This window comes from Ornithorhynchus anatinus, chromosome 17, assembly GCF_004115215.2.
Source record: "Ornithorhynchus anatinus isolate Pmale09 chromosome 17, mOrnAna1.pri.v4, whole genome shotgun sequence".
NCBI classification, from domain to species: domain Eukaryota; kingdom Metazoa; phylum Chordata; class Mammalia; order Monotremata; family Ornithorhynchidae; genus Ornithorhynchus; species Ornithorhynchus anatinus.
Window position 1 is genome coordinate 3,502,525 of NC_041744.1, and position 19,798 is coordinate 3,522,322.

At 50.9% G+C, this 19,798-nt stretch overlaps 1 protein-coding gene across 1 annotated transcript; it reads right to left on the reverse strand.

Annotated features, from left to right (window-relative positions):
• Nucleotides 1-1,254: 1,254 nt before the first annotated feature.
• Nucleotides 1,255-2,765, reverse strand: LOC114817929 (C-C motif chemokine 3-like 1). The gene is made up of 3 exons (XM_029082596.2): nucleotides 2,627-2,765; nucleotides 2,402-2,519; nucleotides 1,255-1,526 (listed from the first exon to the last, which is right to left on the reverse strand). The coding sequence occupies exons 1-3, from the start codon at nucleotides 2,700-2,702 to the stop codon at nucleotides 1,379-1,381; spliced, it is 342 nt and encodes a 113-aa protein (XP_028938429.1). The 5' UTR covers nucleotides 2,703-2,765; the 3' UTR covers nucleotides 1,255-1,378.
• Between the last annotated feature and the right edge of the window lie 17,033 nt (nucleotides 2,766-19,798).

Genomic DNA, 19,798 nt, shown 5'->3' on the forward strand with positions numbered 1-19,798 from the left:
TGGAAGGGAATAAAGGCCTTCTCCTTTTATCAGGACAGGGCCCACTCCATAGACTGTAATAATAGTAATTAATATATACATTATTATTATTTTGGTATTTGTTAGGCTCTTACTAAGTGTCCAACACTGTTCTAGGCTCTAGGATAGATACAGATGAACAAGATCGGACACAATCCCTCTCCCGTGTTGGGTTCCCAGCCCACATAGGAGAGAGTACAGGAGAAGTGAAGCCCAAAGAAATGAGATGACTGGTCCAAGGTCAAAACGCAAGCATTTGGCATAGCAGGGATTAGAACCCAGGTCTTCCACTTTCTGGGACTCCCTCCCTCTTCATATCCAACAGAGCCCTGCCCTCCCCATCTGCCTACTCCTTGTCCAAGATGTCTTTCCCAAGTCATTTCTAATCCCCCCAAATCGTAATCTCAATTTCCATGTAAGCACTGGGGATCCCCTGAGGACTTGGAAACCTCACAACCTACTGTAACATTTAAGCACATATTTTGCACACCTTATTATGAAGTCTCACCTCTTCAACTTTTCCAGATCTCTCTCTTCCTCCTATCTGTAAGTTATCTGAGTATCTGTCTCCCCTGTTGGATCATAAAGTCCTCTACTGGTTCAGTTATATTCTCCCAAGCACTTAGTACAGTGCTCTGCACACATTAAGAGCTCGCTAAGTACTACTGATTGATTATTTGTAAATAATTTTATCTGCCCATCTCTCTCGTTAGATGGTAAGCCTCTTGAGGGCAAACAACATTGTCTTGCTTCTGGTGTGGTGTTGCTTCTGAGATCCTGCAGTGACCTTGATCAGAACTAGAATCCCATGAGGGTTGGATCTCAGACAGAGTGGAAGTGCCCAGCTATGGCTTCCTGGAGATATTTTCTACTCCTGTCACAACCAATCCCCCTGCCCAACTCCCCTCATATTGATGCCCCCCCAGCTCCTTCCACTCCTTCCCTCCTCCAGCCCCTTCCAGCCTGACTCCCAGCTCCTCCTCCTTGGGCCTAGAAGGGGAGAGAAGGAAGAATTTCACAAGGCCCTTAGAGGAGGTCACGGAGAGATGGCGGCTCCAGGGGGGGCAGAAGCGGCTCTGAGCCCCACAATTTCCCAGGATAGCAATAACCCAACCACCCCCGTTCCTTAATCCCACCTTTCTTTGTCTCTTCCTTTCCCCCTAAAACAGGCCTCGCGTTTTTCCCGAGCGTGGCAGCCGAACAGGGGGGCGAAGCCGTTAATGAACAGATGACACATTTCTCACAGATACATTCATTATTTCTCCATCACAGCCACCGCACGGGGAGGGGGCGGTGGGAGGAGTGGGAGGGAGCACAGCAGAGAAAGGGTGGAGTCCAGTGGTGGGGGGCGGCCTGCGAGTTAGGAGCCCCTCTTCTTGTTTTGGGAAATGTTCATAGTGAGCAGCGGAGTGGTCATAGCCCTCTTGGTGGTCAGCTGCTTCATGTACTGCTGCACCCATTTTGTGCCAGGGTTGGCACAGGTGATCAGACCTCTCACCGTGATGAACCTGTAAGGAACAAGGAGCCCGAAGAGATGTCAACTAGCCCAGGGCTTTGATGATGATGATGGTATTTATTAAGCGCTTACTATGTATCAAGTGTTGTTCTAAGTGCTGGGGGAGAAACAAGCTAATCACGTTGGAGACAGTCCCTGCCCCACGTGGGGCTCACGGTCTTAATCCCCATTTTATCGATGAGGTAACTGAGGCACAGAGAAGTGAAGTGACTTGCCTTGGGTCACACAGTTGACAAGTGGCAGTGCCAGGATTGTCCTGGAAGGTGGGCCTGGGGCTGGCGGGAAGGGACGTGCTTGCGGGGGGTGGCAGGGCACTCTGGATGGATGACACAGACTGAGACTGATCACTAAAGGTCAGTGTGTGTCGGGGGGGTGTGTGTGTGTGGTGTGTGGATGAGTGTTTGGGAGTCTGGGGGGAACGTGCCTGAGAAGCCACATTGTGGTAACTCATGACCCCGTGTGGGATTTTAATCTCTTTAAGGGCAGGGATCTGGTCTACTTACTTTATTGTAGTCTCCCAGGTCCTTAGTACAGTGCTGCGCACAGAATAAGCACTTAATGCATGCCACTGACTATTGTTTTGTGTCTCTGTCTTTCGCTTCTTGTCTCCCCTGGTATATTTGGGGGGTGGGGGCGGTTTGTGTGTCTCCTCTCTCTCTCTCCTCCCTCTTCACTCTCTCCTCTCTCCCCATGTCAGCCTGTGGCTAGGGTGAAAACCAACTGAAAGATGTAGAGGGGAAAAGTCCGTGTCTGGTCTCCCCGAGGCAGGCCTGCCCCCTCCCAGACACCTCCCCAAGTCACGGAAGCCAGGGTCCCCGCTCCCCTCCCCCCGCTGACCCTTCTGGGGTCGGCCTGGCTGTTACTCACATGACGCCGGGTTTGGAGCAGATGCCGCTGTTGGACACGCTGAAGCTGGCGACCCTGTTCAGTGGGATCCTCTTCTGGGAATAGGACACACAGCAGGCATCCGCGACGGGGTAGGCTTCTGGGAGAAATGGACGGAACAGGGAAAGGTTTGGTCTCTTCCTTCCAGCGGCCCTCAGCTGGGGACTCAGGAAAGAAGAGGGGAGAGGAGAGAAGGATGGAACTTACTGTGGGAGGAGGCGGAGTGGATGCAGAGGATTGCCGCAAGGAAGAGAGCCGAGAGGGCTACCCTGGAAACCTCCATCGTGCCTTGACCAGATGCCTCAGAGCCAGAGGAGTGACACCCGGAGGCAGCTGCTTCTTCCCTAGGTTTGGCGGTTCCTGGACTCACTTCTCCTTTATAGGGAGGAGTGAAGAAGAGGAGGCCGTTCCAGAGGAAACGGAAGAGGAAGAGGAGCCCGCCGCCGTAGGGTTGGGAGTCCAAATTTTGGGAAGGAGAATCATCAGCCCTGGCTGAATCAGGGGTTCCTTGGCCACTTCTCTTAGAATCGCTGAGGGTTGTCACCCACCCTGCCCAGGTTGGTCTTGGAATAGGTTGTCCCTAGAAGACGGGGGAGGAGATGAAGCTCTTTTTGGTGATCAGGTGTTGTAACTTAATAACAACAGTGGTATTCTTTAAGCGCTTACTGTGTATCAGGCAGGGTTCGAGGTGCTGGGGCAGATACCAAATCATCAGGTCCCACATGGGGCTCATGGTCTTAGTAGGAGGGAGAACAAGTCTTGAATCCCCATTTTGCAGATGAGGGAACTGAGGAACAGAGAAGTGAAATGACATGCTCACAGTCACACAACAGACAAGCGATGGATCCGGGATTAGAACCCAAGTCCCGACTCCCAGTCCTGGATTTTTTCCACTAGGCCGTGCTGCTTCTCTAAGGCATGCTGTGAGAAGCACTTTTAACTGGTCAGATCCACTGAGGCTCTGGACAAACAGTAAGAATCGGGCCCTGGCTAATGAGTCAAGCTTAGGAAAGAGCCATCAACTTTCCTTCCCACTAATGATGAGGAGGAGGAGGATGATAATAGTAACTGTGGTATCTCTTAAATGCTTTCTATATTCTAAGCACTGTACTAAGCACTGGGGTAGGTACAACACAGTCAGATTAGAAAGAGTCTCTGTCCTGTATGGGGCTCACCTTCTAACGGGGAGGGAGAAGAGATATTTCATTCTCATTTTACAGATGAGGGAACTGAGGCCCTAAAAAGCAAAGTGACTCATCTCAGGTCACCCAGCGGGCAAGTGGTGGATCTGGGATGAGAACCCAGAGAAGCAGTGTGGCTCAGTGGAAAGAGCACGGGCTTTGGCGTCAAAGGTGATGGGTTCGAATCCCTGCTCGGCCACTTGTCAGCTGTGTGACTTTGGGCAAGTCACTTAACTTCTCGGTGCCTCAGTTACCTCATCTGTAAAATGGGGATTAAGACTGTGAGCCCCACATGGGACAACCTGATTCCCTTGTGTCTACCCCAGTGCTTAGAACAGTGCTCGGCACATAGTAAGCGCTTAACAAACACCAGCATTATTATTATTAGGTCCTTTGACTCTCATGCCAGGGCTCTTTCCACTAGGCCACACCGCTCTCCCCAGGCACATCCCCTGGGACCCTCGGCCTTCAGTCCCATCAGGAAGCAGCACGGCCTGGTGGATAGAGCCCATCCATGGAAGTCAGAAGGACCTGGATTCTAATCCTGGCTCTACCTCTTGCCTGCCATGTGATCTTGGGCAAGTCACATCACTTCTATAGGTCTCAGTTACCTCATCTGTAAAATGGGGACCAAGATTGTGAGCCCCAAATGGGACAGGGCCTGGGTCCAACCTGATTAGTTTGTATAGACCCCAGTGCTTAGTATAGTGTCTGGGACCCTTAACAAATACCATTTCAAAGAAAGAAGAAATAGAGGAGACAATCAGCCGACTCTTCCTCCATCCCTGTCACCTCCTGCTGGGTGAAGAGGAAGTCGAGGCTGGGGGGTGGGAAAGGATTGTGGGAGAGGGCAGGGGAAGCTCTCGGTGAAGCTGCAGGTGGGGATGATAGAGGGGGTCCTGGCCAGGACAAGGCTGCCGGGGTAGAGCAGAGGGATCCGAAGCAAGGGCCACGGACAGAAGCCAGGGCAGCGAGCGAGCAGGACGTGGGAGCAGGACGTGGGAGCAGATAAAGGCAAGGGAAGTGTTTGAGTCAGTCAGTCCTATTTATTGAACACTTACCGTGTGCAGAGCACTCTATTTTGCGCTTGGGAGAGGACAATACAACAATGAACAGGCACATTCCCTGCCTCCAACAAGCTTACCTTCCAGAGGCTCGGAGAGAGCCAGTGACGGGGAGGTTTAACTCGACTTCAGAGGAGATGAGCAGGAGTGGGAACAGTCAGGAGCCAAAGGGATTAAGGGAGTGGGTGGGAGGATTAGGCTTTGTTTTGTTATCTGTCTGCCCTTTATGGTCTGTGAGCCCGTTGTGGGTAGGTATTGTCTCTATCTGTTGCTGAATTGTACTTCCCAAGCGTTTAGTACAGTGCTCAATAATTACGATTGAATGAATGAATGAATACCAACAGTGAATATTGTGATTATTATTGGTTGGAAGCAGAGAGCAAGAAGAACCATTTTAAGTCAGAAACGGAAAGAGAAGACAGAAGCCAAAAGGCCGTGAGAGGCCAAAGGACTAGCAGAAAGGGCTGTGGGAGGTAATAATAATAATGATGATGATATTTGTTAAGCAATTACTATGTGTCAAACACCATTCTAAGCGTTGGGGAGGGAGTTGCCTGAGGGGAACCTAGCTAGCTAGAGTGGCCACCAATGGGACTCAAAGTTGCCAGATACAGAGATGCGCTTGATGACATTAATCAAACAATGGTATGTATTGAGTGCAGAGCACTGTACTGAGCGCTTGGGAGAGTACACTACAACAGGGGTGATACAATCTCTGAGACTGTAGAGTTCACTACAATCCCTGCCCTCAAGGAGCTCCTACCCCTATCCAATTTCACCTAAATCTAAAGCATCTGGTTTCTCCGGGCACTCTTTTTTTATGATATTCCTTCAGCGTTTAGTATGTGTCAAACACTGTTCTAAATGCCGGGGTAGATGCAAATTAATTAGTTTGGACACAGTCCCTGTCCTGCATGGGGCTCACAGTCCAAGTACTTTTAGATTGTGAGCCCCTCAAGGGACAGAGACCCTGTCTAATTCCCAACTGTGTAGTCTCCCAGTGCTCAGTACAGTGCTCTGCATTGCACAATACAGGGATGAAGTATAATTGCTTCATAAAGAAAGGGCTTAGTTGAGAGATTCTATCAGGAAAGGCATCTGTGAGGAAGTGGGTTTTCAGGAGAGTTTTGTTCTGGGGCGGGCTGTGGACTGATGGGTTTGAAGGGGGAGAGAGTTCCTGCAGGATTAAGGGTTTGAGCAAGGAGCTGCAAGTGGGGAAAGAAGAGAAACAGGCTGCCCGGTGGTTACAGCACAAGCCTGGGAGTCATAAAGACCTGGGTTCTAATCTCTTCTCTGCCACTTGTCTGTTGTGTGACCACACGCAGGCCACTTATTTCTTTTTGCTTCAGTTACCTCATCTGTAAAATGGGGATTAAGTCTGTGAGCCCCCTGTGGGACTTAGACCGTGTTCGACCTGATTACCGTGTATCTACCTCGGTGCTTAGTACCGTCCCTGGCACATAGTAAGGGCTTAAGAAATGCCATTAAAAAAATGAAAAAGAGGCAGAGAACTGCTGAACTGCTCATAGATTGTAAGTCCCTTGAGGACTGGGTCCACATCTATTTCCCACCTGTGTGTTCTTTCCCTGTGCTTTGCTTGTAGTAAGCCCTTAATAAGTGCCATTACTACTATTTTGGCAATCTCTTCCAAGGGCCCTTGTAACTGGGGCTCGGAAAAGTGAAGTAACTTCCCCAAGGTCACACAGCAAACAAGTGGCGGAGTTGAGATTAGAACCCACATCCTCTGACTCAATCCGTTAATCAGTCAATTGCATCTAATGAGCACTTATTTTATGCAGAGCACCGTACTAAGCACTTGGGAGGTTACAGGGCAACAGAATGGGTAGACATGCTCCTTGCCCACGAGGAGCTTACAGTGTTAGAGGGGAGGACAGATATTAAATTACGGATATGGACACAAGTGCTGTGGGGCTGAGTGGGATCGGGGTTGGGTGGCGAGGAAGGAGTGGCGTGAATATCAAGTTTTTAAAGGTTACAGATCCAAGGACGCAGTTGATGCAGAAGAGAGAGGGAGTAGGGGAAAAGAGGCTTAGTTGGGAAAGGCTTCTTGGAGGAGATGTGATTTTAAAAAGCTTGAAGTCTACCAGTCTCGACTATGGGAGGGAGCATCAAGCCGAGGCCTACCTGTTCCATTCCTAGCCAGAGGTCATGGGATCGAATCCCGGCTCTGCCACTTATCAGCTGTGTGACTGCGGGCAAGTCACTTCACTTCTCTGGGCCTCAGTTCCCTCATCTGTAAAATGGGGATTAAGACTGTGAGCCTCACGTGGGACAACCTGATGACCCTGTATCTACCCCAGCGCTTAGAACAGTGTTCTGCACATAGTAAGCGCTTAACAAATACCAACATTATTATTATTATTATTAGCTTGGGTAGTGGCTAGCGAGTGGAAGGCCAAATGCTACAAGCCAAAACTCACCTGTGCAGGGCAGCAGCGGCATGGGAGGGAGTCAAGGGTGGCTCAGTGAGAAGCAGCGTGGCTCAGTGGAAAGAGCATGGGTTTGAGAGTCAGAGGTCACGGGTTCTAATCCCCGCTCTGCCGCTGGTGTTCTGTGTGACCTTGGGCGAGTGACTTAACTTCTCTGTGCCTCAGTTACCTCATCTGTCAAATGGGGATTAAAGCTGTGAGCCCATGTGGGACAACCTGATCACCTTGTATCCCCCTGCGCTTAGAACAGTGCTTTGCACATAGTAAACACTTAACAAATACCACAATTTATTTATTTATTTATTTATTTTTTTAAGGGTGGATACTCAAGTTTACTGCACGGAAGGAGGCAATGGTAAACCACTTTCGTATTTTTACCAAGAAAACTCTGTGGATACACTACCAGAACGATTGCAGATGGAGTTAGGGTGTTCTGGGAGAGATGTGTTCATGGCGTCGCTCTGGGTCAGAGACGACTCGACAGCAAAAGACATGACAAGAGTGGTGGACCGTCGATTATGAAGGCAGTGGGAGTTCTGGGTCAGAGGGAGGGTGAGGGCAAGGGATTGGAGGTGAGATGGATGAGATTGAGGTACAGTGAGTAGGTTGAGTTTAGAGGAGCGGAGTGGCCCAGTTGAGTTGCAGTAGGAAGTCAGCAAGGTAAGCAAGGAGGGGAATAGCTGCTTGAAGGCTTCGAAGCTTCTAAGGCTCCCAGGCCCCGGGCTCTTTCTGCTAGGGTCCGTTATGCTTGGCTATCTTCTCATCCACCTTCTCTTTTCTCGGCCTTTGCCCACCACACTCTGTCACCCTGCCTAGGGCAGTGGGGGAGATGGGGGCTGAAGGAAAGAACAAAAGAGGGGGAGATACCAGGGAAGGGCCATTAGAGGGGGAGGTCAGAGAGAGAGAGAAGAGGGAACTTCTCAGGAATCAGGAATCGGGAAGCCTCATCCAGGAAGCAGAATGATCCGAAAGTGTGCGTTCTGCTGACGGCAGAGATGTGGGCTGTTGAGGTTCCCCAGGAGCGCTGAGCATTCTTCCTCGCCATGGAACCTGTGCCAGTATCGTGGTAGCCCAAATAACTCTCCTTGTCACCTCCGAGACACGGTCTCCTCGGCTGGAAGGTACCCCGGGGGACATCACCAGCAGTGCCCCGGGGAGGCTGAGAGGAGGTGGGGCTGGGGCAGGGAAGCCTGGGATTTGGGGGGCCCTGGTGGTTTGAGGTAGGGCCGCTGCTAGGGATAGGCGTAGGGGGCTGGGAACAGGACGGCTCTAAGAGGAAGTGGAAGGAAATATCTTTGCTGCTTGGTTTCGCCAATCCAAAACCCTGAAGAGGAACAAGGAGCTCCAATGATCCCATCTGGGGGTGGGGGGCAGGGGGGAAGGGGAGGGGGAGGAGAAGGAGGAGGCGGAGGAGAAGGAAGGAAAGGAGGAGGAGGAGGGTTGGAGGGGAAGACATGGGGGGAACAGGGAAATAGTGGGGGGAGGGAGAATTAGTCTCAAACATTCCCATTCCTGCTGGATTCATGGAATGGTCAGAGAAGCAGAGGATCATGGAAGAGGCCTCAGGGGTTCTTTCTATGTACCAGGCACTGTACTAATCACTGGGGCAGATACAAGATCATCAGGATGGACACAGCCCCTTTGCCATAGAGAAGGGGTATTTAAACCCCATTTTATAGATGAGGAAACTGAGGCCCAGAGAAGTGAAATAACTTGCCCAAAGTCACCCAGCAGGCAAGTGCTACTGCCTTCAAAGCCCTACTGAGAGCTCACCTCCTCCAGGAGGCCTTCCCAGACTGAGCCCCCTTTTTCCTCTGCTCATCCTCCCCTCCCCATCACCCCTCTTCCCTCCCTCTGCTCTACCCCCTTCCCCGCCCCACAGCACTTCTGTATATTTGTACGTATTTTTTATTCTATTTTATTAATGAAGTGTCAATATCTATAATTCTATTTATCTATTTTGATGCTATTGATGCCTGTCTGCTTGTTTTATTTTGTTGTCTGTCTCCCCCTTCTAGAATGTGAGCCTGTGTTGGGTAGGGATTGACTCTATCTGTTGCCAAATTGTACTTTCCAAGTGCTTAGGACAGTGCTCTGAACACAGTAAGTGCTCAATAAAAACAATTGAATGAATGAATGACTGAAAGTGGCAGAGCAGGAATTAGAACCCAAGTCCCCTGACTCTCAGCCCCACGTTCTTTCCACAAGGCCCCAAATTAACCTCTCAAGGAACTCTTTGTCCACAGAACTGCTCAATGGTTATAAGAGAAACCGAATGGCTTAGTGGATAAAACAGGGGCCTGGAACTCAAAAGGACCTGGGTTAGCCACTTGTCTGCTCTGTAACCTTGGGCAAATCACTCAACTTCCTCAGTTCCCTCATCTGTAAAATGGGGATTAGGATTGTGAATCCCATGTGGTAAATGGACTGTGTCCAACCTGATTAACTTGTGTCTACCCCAACGCTTAGTGCCTGGAATGTAGTAAGCACTTAGCGAATACCATGAAAAAAAAAAGAATCACTGATCTCATTCCTCCTTCTGCCCGCCTGGTTGGACTAAAACATGCCAGCACTGCTGGGGAAGGGGGATCACGGGAGGGATGGGACTCTCCTGTGTTTTAAAGGTCTTCAGCAGGTTGTGGCCAATAATTCTTTCTTCCAAGACCCAGGGCTCAGTTCAATTGCCCCTGGCCTCCTGATGGAGGAGTCCTGATTAACTCCACCCTGTCTACTCGTCTCCACTGTTAGCATTCCAGTCTTCTTGCTCTAGTGACCGTGCCATGTTGAAGTGCCAGAGAAGCAGCATAGCTCAGTGGAAAGAGCCTGGGCTTGGGAGTCATAACTCATGGGTTCGAATCCCGGCTCCAACGCTTGTCAGCTGGGTGACCTTGGGCAAGGCACTTAACTTCTCTGGGCCTCAGTTACCTCATCTGTAAAATGGGGATGAAGACTGTGAGTCCCAAGAGAGACAACCTGATCACCTTGTATCCCTCCAGCGCTTAGAACAGTGCTCTGCACATAGTAAGCGCTTAACAAATACCAACATTATTATTATTAAGGGTAGGGAGGGCACCCTCTCTGAAGAGGGCTGATCAAGTGATCTCAACACTCTTTGCTTGAGCAGAGGGAGCACGTCTAAAGTGGACAGGGAACAGGGCTTAATAATGACAGAGATCATAACAGTTGTATCTGTTAAGCACTTGCTTTTTGCCAAGGGCTGTACTAATCACTGGGGTAGATACAAGATCATCAGTCTAAGTAGGAAGGAACAAGTATTGAATCCCCGTTTAATAGATGAGGGGACTGAGGCCCAGAGAAGTGAAATAACTTGTCCAAGGTCACACAGCAGGCAAGTGATGGAGATGGGATTAGAACCCAGGTCCTCTGCCTCCCAGGCCTGTGCTCTGTCCACGAGGTTATACAGCTTCAAATGATGATCTTGAAATCACTGTCAGTCAATCTATGGTATTTATTTGAGAAGCAGAGTGGCATAGTGGCTAGACCCCTGGCCTGGGAATCAGAAGGTCATGGATTCTAATTCTGGCTCTGCCACTTGTCTGCTGTGTGACCTTGGGCAACCCACTTAACTTCTCTGTGCCTCAGTTACCTCATCTGTAAAATGGGGATGAAGACTGTGAGCCCCACATGGGACAACCTGATTACCTTGTATCTACCCCAGCGCTTAGAACAGTGCTTGGCACCTAGAAAGGACTAACCAGATACCTTCATTATCATTGTTATTATTTGTCCAGCGCTTCCTGTGTGCAGAGTATGGTACTAAGCACTTGGGAGAGAACCTTGCAATAGAGTTGGGAATCACGAGCCCTGCCCTCATGAAACTTCCAGTCAAGAAGGGGAGACGGACATTAAAATAATTTTCAGGTAGGGGGAAGGAACAGAGTAGAAGGATATGTTCATAATTGCTGTGGGGGAGGGAGTGGGGTGAGTATCAAACCGCTTAGGGGTTTATGGACCCAAGGGCATAGATGAAGCAGAAGGGAAGGAGAATAGGCTGGGGACATGAGAAGTTAGTCTGGGAAGGCTTCCAGGAGGAGATGTGATTTCAGTAGGGCTTGAAGATGGGGAGGGTCCAGAGATAGCAGCAGGGTTGGGGACGGTGGTGGGGAAGAAGAAGAGGGAAGGCAAGGAGCCTGCTGGGAAGATGCGAACCAGGAAATGGGGAAGTGGTGAGGCTGGGGTATTAATAGGCCAGAATAAAATCACGGGAGGCCCAGGAGGAAGTGAAAATTCTCAGTGAGCAGCAGCTGAACAACCAATGGTCGACCCAGAGCCCTGAAGGATTGTGGGAGCCCTGCTCCATCGCCTGCGGTCCCCATCCCCACCACCACCACCACCACCACCGCCAAAGTCACCAGAGGACCCGTCACCCTTAATGAACAGGACTTCCATATTCAGGGTTCAGGGAGTGCCTGCCTCGAGCTCCTTGCTCGATCTCCAGTCTGTAAGCTCGTTGTAAGCAGGGAATGTGTCTGCTTACTGTTATAGGGTACTCTCCCAAGTGCTTAGTACAGTGCTCTGCATACAGTAAGCACTCAATAGATACGACTGAATGAATGATCTCTGGGACCCCAGAAGGTCTGAGTTTTAAGTCCTTTGCCTGCCTTCCACCCCTTCCCCCTCTCTCTCCCTTCTGGTCGCTGATGGTGGAAAGCAGGAGAGTGGGGAGGATCTCAAGGCCTAAACTTGTCCCCGGAACACGCAGGTGGGCCTGTTCTTCCGTTCCGCGGAGTTGCCGCGGGGCCCGGTGGGAAAGGAGAAGGCACACGACCTTGGGAAAGGAAGATGTCTGCGGTCCTGGGTTTTCGACCGGAGCCCTAAACCTCTTCCTCTGACCTTGAAGCTTTGAGTTCCCTTCTCCAGGGACCTGAGTCAAAGCAGACAGCGGTAGCAGCGTAGCCTAGTGGATAAAGCACGGACTTGGGAGTCAGATGACCCGAGTTCTAATGCCGGCTCCGCCACTTGCCTGCTTTGTGATCTTGGACAAGTCACTTTCTCAACCGTGAAATGGGGATTCAATCCCTATCTGCCCTCGTACTTAGACCGAGAGCCCCATGTGGGGCAGGAACGGTGTCCGATCTGATTGATTTGTATCTACCCCAGTGCCTGAAATGGTGCTTGGCACATAGTTAGCGCTTAACAAATGCCATGAAAAAAAGCAGGCCTACTTTAATTGCTTCTTCTATCTCCGCTCTGCAGAGCTCAGGTGTTCAGCCCTCCTTCCTCTATCGGGATGTCTTTGGTCCTCGGGGGTCCCTAATGGGGGGGATCCCACCCACTCTCCGAGAGACCTGGCCCAGAGTCTGGGAATGCTGTTTCCCAGATCCCCCAACCAGACAGGCCTCAGACATTCCCTTAGCATGAATGTTTCTGGGGGTCATCCATCAGTTGACAAACATCACTGATGATGAGGCTGATAAGCACCTACTAAACTCCAAGTGCTGTGCCAAGCTTTGAAGTAGATTTGAATGGGCAGGGAATGTGTCTGCTTTTTGTTGTATTATACTCTCCCAAACACTTAGTACAGTGCTCTGCACACAGTAAGAGCTCAATAAGTACGATTAAATGAATGAATGAATTTAAGATAAGCAGGTCAGATCCAGTCACATGGTGATCACAGTCTGAGGGAGAGGGAGAATAGATAATGAATCCCCATTTTACAGATGAGGACATTGAGGCCCAGAGAAGTGAAGTGATTTTTTTTTAAATGGCATTTGTTAGGTGCTTACTGTGTTCCAGACACTGTACTAAATGCTGGGGTAGATACGAGGCAATCAGTTTGGAGGCGGTCCATGTCCCACATGGGGCTAAAGTCTTGATCCCCATTTTACTGATGAGGTCACTGAGCCTCAGGAAAGTGAATCCACTTGCCCAAGGTCACCTAGCAGGCAAGTGGTGGAGGCAGGATTAGAACCCAGGTCCTCTGTTTCCCAGGCCTGGGCCCTTTCCACTAGGCCACGCTATTGTCTCTGTGCCCTGTTATTCCATTCTCGGGTCAGCTCCTTCAGAGCACTTTAAAGCACTTTAAAGCACTCAATCAACTCTCCCCATCCTACCTTAATTCATTGATTTTCTACTTCAACTCAGCCGGCGCATATCGCTCCGCTCACGCCAACCAACTCACTGTATGTCAGTCTCATCTATCTCCGCCGACCCCTTGCCCATGTTCCCCCTCTGGCCTGGAACCCCCTCCTCCTTCATATACACAGACCCCCGCTCTCCCCACCTCCAAAGCCTCAGTAAAATCTCATCTCCTCCAAGAGGTCTTCCTCAACTAAGCCCTGTTTCCCCTACTCCCTCTTCCTTCTGCATCACCTATGCACTTGGATCTATATCAGACAGTCATATTTACTGAGCACTTACTGTGAGCAGAGCTCTGTCCTAAGCCCTTGGGAGAGTTGATTACATTAGAGATTTAGAGAGCCCTGAGCTTAGAACAGTATCTGACACATGGTAAGCACTTTACAAATACCATAAAAGTGGTTGATAAACACATTCCCAGTTGATAATAATGATAATAATAACGGCATTTGTTAGGTGCTTACTCTGTGCTAAGCACTGCTCTAAGCGCTGGAGTAGATACAAGATAATTAGGTTGGATGCAGTCTCTGTCCCACATGGGGCTCACAGTCTTAATCTTCATTTTATAAATGAGGTAACTGAGGCCCAGAGAAGTGAAGGGACTTGCCCAAGGTCACACAGCAGACAAGTGGCAGAGTGGGGATTAGAACCCACATCTTCTGACTCCCAAGCCTGTACCCTTCCATGCTTCCATGTAGGCCATGCTGCTTTCAGCCCCACAAAACATTATTTATTTTAATGTCTGTCTTCTCCTCTAGGCCATCAGCTCCTTAAATTCAGGGAATGTGTCTACCAACTCTATCATATTGCACTCTCCCATGTGCTTAGCACAGCGCCCTGCACCCAGTAAGTGCTCAATAATTCCCACTGATTTATTGATTGACTGATCTATCACCAACCACGTACAGAGGCAGCCCAGACCCATGCACTTTCCAAGAGACCATGCTGCCTCCCTTTATTCTTTGTTTCCCAATTTCCCCTTACTCCAGCTTTCCTAATTTGCCCTTCAGGTTGATGCATAATTCCATGTTAGTGAACTTTGCCCCAAGATAGCCGCCTTATCCTTCCTGTATCCTGGTATAGACTCTTCCTCTTTCCGCAGAACTGATTTCTGAAGACTGGACAGCTATCTCAGACTTCTTATCCCTGGGGTTCATTTGCCAGCTGGTTCTGCCGACCTGACCCATAAGTCCAAGGAAATTAGTTTTTCCGAGTGTGTTTTCATCTTAACCACTTCTCTCTTCCCCTTCCCTTAACCTCAGCCTGTGATCCCCTAATTCGAGGGTCCCCATCCTTTTCTTTTTAATGGTATTTGTTAATCGCTGATAATGTGCCAAGCACTGTACTAAGAACTGGGGTCAATACAAGCTAATCAGTTGGGACACAGTCCCTGTCCCACAGGGGGCTCACAGTCTTAATCCCCATTTTACAGATGAGGTCACTGAGGTCCAGAGAAGTAAATTGACTTGCCCAAGATCACCCAGCAGACAAGCGGGTTAGAACCCAGGTTCTTCTGATACCAGGTCTGTACTCTAACCACTAGGCCTTGCTGCTTCCCATCTATTTTTAGCTCCTCAACTATGGCATCCCTGCCAGGGATGATCAAATTATGGCTATTATTTTGTTTAAACTCTCATGTGGACATGTGTCTTCACTAGGCAGTGTGTTCTATTGGAAGGGGTTAGCAACTGGGAGGGGGCCATCTGAGGATCACAGCCCAAGGATAAGGATAAAGAAATGATGAGGATAAGGACACTCAGTTGTTCCTCTCCAGTCCCCCCGCACCCCATCACCGTTCCCACCCCCGAGTTCCCAGACCAGACTTGGGCTAGGCAGGCCAGGTGAGCTCACATTGCTGCCAGGTTGGATCCCAGGATTTAATAATGGAATGTGCTAAGCGCTTACTCCCTGCCAAGCACTGTACTAAATGCTGGGGCCGATACAAGATAATCTGGTCGAACCCAGTCCTTGCCCCATGTGGAGCTCACGATCTAAGTGAGGCGCAGAACAGGGATTGAATCCCCATTTTACAGATGAGAAAACCGAGGCCCAGAGTAGTTCAGTGACTTGCCCGAGGTCACATAAGCGGGCAAGTGGTGGAGCCAGGATGAGAACCCAAATGCCCAGATTCCCAGACGCCAATTCTTTCCTCTAGGTCTCGCTGCTGCTGAGCTTCTTTTGGAGTCTGGTGGCCCACCCCTGGAGAGCTGTGACCTTGGGTGAATCACTTAATTTCCCAGTGCCTCAGTTACCTCATCTGCAAAGTGAGGATTAAGACTGTGAACTTCATGTGGGACATGAACTATGTCCAACCTGATTACCTCGTATCTACCCCAACCCTTAGAAAGTGCCTGGCACATAGTAAGCACTTAACAAACACCATAAAGAAACAGAGAGAGAGCTTGGCATCTGTCCAACTAGCAAGAATACAGCGAGAGGCCCAGACTGGTTCAGTCAGCCCCGAGTCCAGAGGACCCACGGGACGGAACTGTCTACCAGACCTGTTCAACCATCTGCCTCCGACTCCCGACGTGGGCCCTCTCCGAGCCCCATGGATGGTTTGTTGGTTGGTTGGCGGGGAAAGCTCCGCCGACGCCATCTGGCCCCAGTCCTGACCCTCTCGGCCCACTCCCCTTCCGGGCCACGACCCGTTTCCCTCAGCTGAGACGTGGCATCCCTCCATTGGGTCCTGGTGTTCTTTTTCTGGGGTGCAACTCAGGCGGCAGCCAGGAACTCGGGGCAGCTCCTTACTGCGGCTCCTGTTGTCCACAGCCTCCCAACTGGCCAAGACCATGCCGCCGACCCTTGCCAAACTCTGCACCCTCTTCCTCGCCACCTTCATCCTCTGCTCTCTGGTTTCCTCAGGTAAAATCCTCTCCCCTCTCTCCCAGCCCCCAGGTCCTTGCCCTGCCCGATAGTTCACTGAGGCCCACTGGACTCGAGGTCCCGGGGGTGGGACCGGGGGAGAGGTGAGCCTGGGTTCTCCCCTCAGTAGGAGGTTGCTGGAGTAATAATCAATAATAATTATGGTACTTGTTAAGCACTTACTATGTGCCAAGCACGGTTTTAAGCCCTGGGATAGATACTAGTTACTCAGGTTGGACCCACTTGGGGCTCACACTCTTACACATGGGGGAACAGAGGCCTAGAGAAGTTAAATGACTTGCCCAGGGTCACACAGCAGGCATGTGGCAGAGCCGGGATTAGAACCCAGGCCCTTCTGACTCCCCGGCCCGGTCTAAAGCCACTTAGCCACACTGTGATGAGGGTCACTAGGGCTGAGAGAGGGTTCCAGCTTCTCCTTCTGTACCCCCCATTTTCAGGTTATCCCACTTAAAAGTGACCTGGATCAGAGGCCCCTTGTCCTAAATGGCAAGAAGTTTAAATGGGGCAACCAGGGCTCCTCTGGTCTCCCTTGTCTAGTTGCTTCAAAGAAACGATTGTCATGCAGCCCTTCCCCACCCCTGGCAGGAGGTGTGTGGGTGGTGGGGTGTGGCGGGAGAGGGAATTTTTCTCCCCATTCTGGCCTAAAGAGAGGAAGCGGCCTGACTAGGGTCAGAGAGCGAGTCTCCGGAAGAATGGAGTTGGAAATCAGGCCTCCTACCTCCAAGCTGAGTCTTCCAGGCCTTCTCAATAATAATTTATAGTTATGGTATTTTTTAAGCACTTGCTATTTGCTAGGCACTGTACTAAGTGCTCCTCAGCCCTGGCCCTCTCCCTTACACCCTAGGGACTCCCCTTCTGCCTTGGCATGGACATGGGCTCTGGGCCTCTCTGCCTCTTTGCCACCTCCTCTAGGCAGGGCACTCAGACCTGGGCCTCCAGGGAACCTCAGCCTCTACAGCTGGAGGGGAGTCAGAAGGTGATGGGTTCTTATTCCGGCTCTGCCACTTGTCTCCTTTGTGACCTCGGGCAAGTCGATTCACTCCTCTGGGCCTCAGTTACCTCATCTGTAAAATGGGGATTGAGACTGTGAGCCCCAAATGGAACAGGGACCGTCCTATGTGTTTGTATCCACCCCAGTGCTTAGTACTGTACCTGGCACATAGTAAGCGCTTAACAAATACCACAATTATTATTTTTAAGGGAGACTGGCCAAGGGAGGTTGGTGAGAGGGAACATCTCCAAATTCTTACCCAGCAGCAACTGCTCCCCACTTTCACTCTGGCCCCAGAGGAAAGGCAGAAGCATCTGTCTCCTTCTTTAGCTTGGTGTAAAACAGACCTCTCCCCACTCACCCCTCTTCTCTCCCTTTGCCACACCTCTCTCTCCTCAACCAGGGGAGTGGTGCTGCTTCACTTTCACCAGAAAGATGCTCTCCTGGAGCCTCATAACGAGTTATTTCAGAGCCAATAAAGATGTGTGTCCCGAGCCAGCCATCTTGTAAGTCCCTCCCCGGGGGACCTCGCTCAGCCCCTCTGTTGGGGAAGGGGGGAGGTGGAGCGCGGTCCGGCCCCAGTGGGGTCGGAATGCGGGAGGATGAGGGATTGGCGGGAGTGGGTGACAGTGGGCGGGCTTGAGTGCCAGGCATGGATACAGGCGGGTGGTGGTGGGGAAGCAGGTGTGGGGGAATGAAGCAGGGGTGGAGGAGATATCGGTTGGGATGGCTGGGGTTGTACAGGTTAGAACTTCAACCAGTTTAGGAAGGGAAGGGTGTGTTCATTTAGTCATTCAATCATATTCAATGAGCACTTACTGTGTGCAGAGCACTGTATTAAACACTTGGGAGAGTACAATAGAACACTAAGCAGACACAATCCCTGCCCACAATGAGTTTACAGTCTAGAGGACTAGTTTACAGGCTACAGGGCGGGTGTACCTGAGAGGGAAACCAGTCAGTCAGCCTGTCATTCAGTCAATCTTATTTATTGAGTGCTTACTGTATGCAGAGCACTATACTAAGCACCTGGGAGAATACAGTACAAACAGCCCCCCACAGAGCTGGGGAGAGGATGAAGGGGCCGGGGCTGGGGCCCCAGGGAGAGCGAGGGAGCCGGAGCCGCTGAGCCAGGCGGTGAGGGTGGAGGCCGGGTCCGCCCAGGTGAATGGGGTGACCTCCTGACTCTCCAGTCCTTGATCCACTCATTTCCATGACCCAGATTCGTCACCAAGAAGGGCCTCCGGATCTGTGCCAACCCCAAGGAAGACTGGGTCCAGAGATACGTGAAGGCCCTGGACCAGCTCTAGACCAGCCAGCGGTGACCTCGGGGAGCCAGGGAAGCAGCCAGATCATGGTCTCAGCCCCGAGACCGCCTCTTTTCTCGCTCGGCTCCAAGGCCACCCAGGCCATTCTCCCCACTCTCTGTGGGTCCTCTCTTACCCGATGAGGGAGCAGGAATGTCATGCATTCTGAGCAGCTGAGCTGCCTTGAGATTTAATGTCGGTGAGGAGGGCCGGTGGGTGTGGGGAGGGTGTGAAGGGCTCTTTTGGCAAGTGCCATGAAAGCCTCACACACCCCCTGGGAGGGTGTGGGGGTGTGGGAAATGAGGGGAGGGACACAGTGGCTGTCTCCCAGGCCTGTGGCTGAAAGAGGGGTGACGAGAGAAGTCCCAGAGTGGGAAAGTGGATCGGGACCATCGCCCCAGGTCCCATATTTCAGAGGACCCCTCAGTTTGGGAGAATCAGCCGGGGCTTATGGGCCTGGTTGACAGGGCGGGCTGGAACCAATCAGTTTAATGAGCTGAACCTCTGCATGTAAGCGGTTCCTCTCCTCCAACCACCCGTCCTCTTCAGAACAGGGTCAAGAAGCAGTGACCTCTCTGGCCTATTTTTTTTTAATTGTAGCTGTTAAGTGCTTATTATGAGTCATTCTAAGCCCAGGGGTAGATACAAGTGAATTAGGTTGGGCCCAGGGCCTGTTCAGCAAGGGGCTCCCAATGTAAGGCTCACAGTGGGGCTATTGGTCCCCAGGCCCCTGTGTGCCAGGGAGGGAACCCGGAGGTGACCCAGAGGGAAGTGGCTACTCCCTGGGCTGGTGACACCCCGGTGCCCAGCTCGGTGGCCTTCATTCGGGGGAGAAAGACGGCGGGACAGAAGCCAGAAAGGGATGAATGCACGTGTGCTGTAATGATGATGTTAATAATTAGGATATTTTGTCAATTCTTAACACAGGTGCCTAGCCTTGTGTTAAGTGCTGCAGTACAATCAGATAGGACACAGTCCCTGTCACCCCATGGGGTTCTCAGTCTACGGACGAGGGAGAACAACTTTAAACCCCGTTTGACAGTCAAGGACACTGAGGCACAAAGAAATGAAGCGACTCGCCCAAAGTCACTCAGCAGGCAAAGGCAGAATTAGAACCTGGGTTCCCTGACTCCCAGGCCCTGGCTCTTTCCAGTAGGCAATGCTCATAAACACCAGTCAGCTCCAGTAATAATAATACTTGATAATAATAGTCAAGATGGTATTTGTTAAGTGCTTACGTGCCAGGCACTGTTCTAAACCCTGGGGAGAAAACGAGCAAATCGGGTTGGATACAGTCCCTGTCCCATATGAGGTTCACAGTCTCAATCCCCATTTTATAGATGAGGGAACTGAGGACTGGGGAAAGTATAATACAACAATAAACAGACACAATTCCCTGCC

What these genes read in the sequence shown, in the direction of transcription:
- LOC114817929 (XM_029082596.2), bottom strand. Translation starts at nt 2,702, where the DNA reads ATGGAGGTTTCCAGGGTAGCCCTCTCGGCTCTCTTCCTTGCGGCAATC. An exon ending in CCACTCCGCCTCCTCCCACA is followed by an intron (nt 2,520 to 2,626) that starts GTAAGTTCCATC and finishes CATTTCTCCCAG; the next exon opens with AAGCCTACCCCGTCGCGGAT. An exon ending in TGCTCCAAACCCGGCGTCAT is followed by an intron (nt 1,527 to 2,401) that starts GTGAGTAACAGC and finishes TGTTCCTTACAG; the next exon opens with GTTCATCACGGTGAGAGGTC.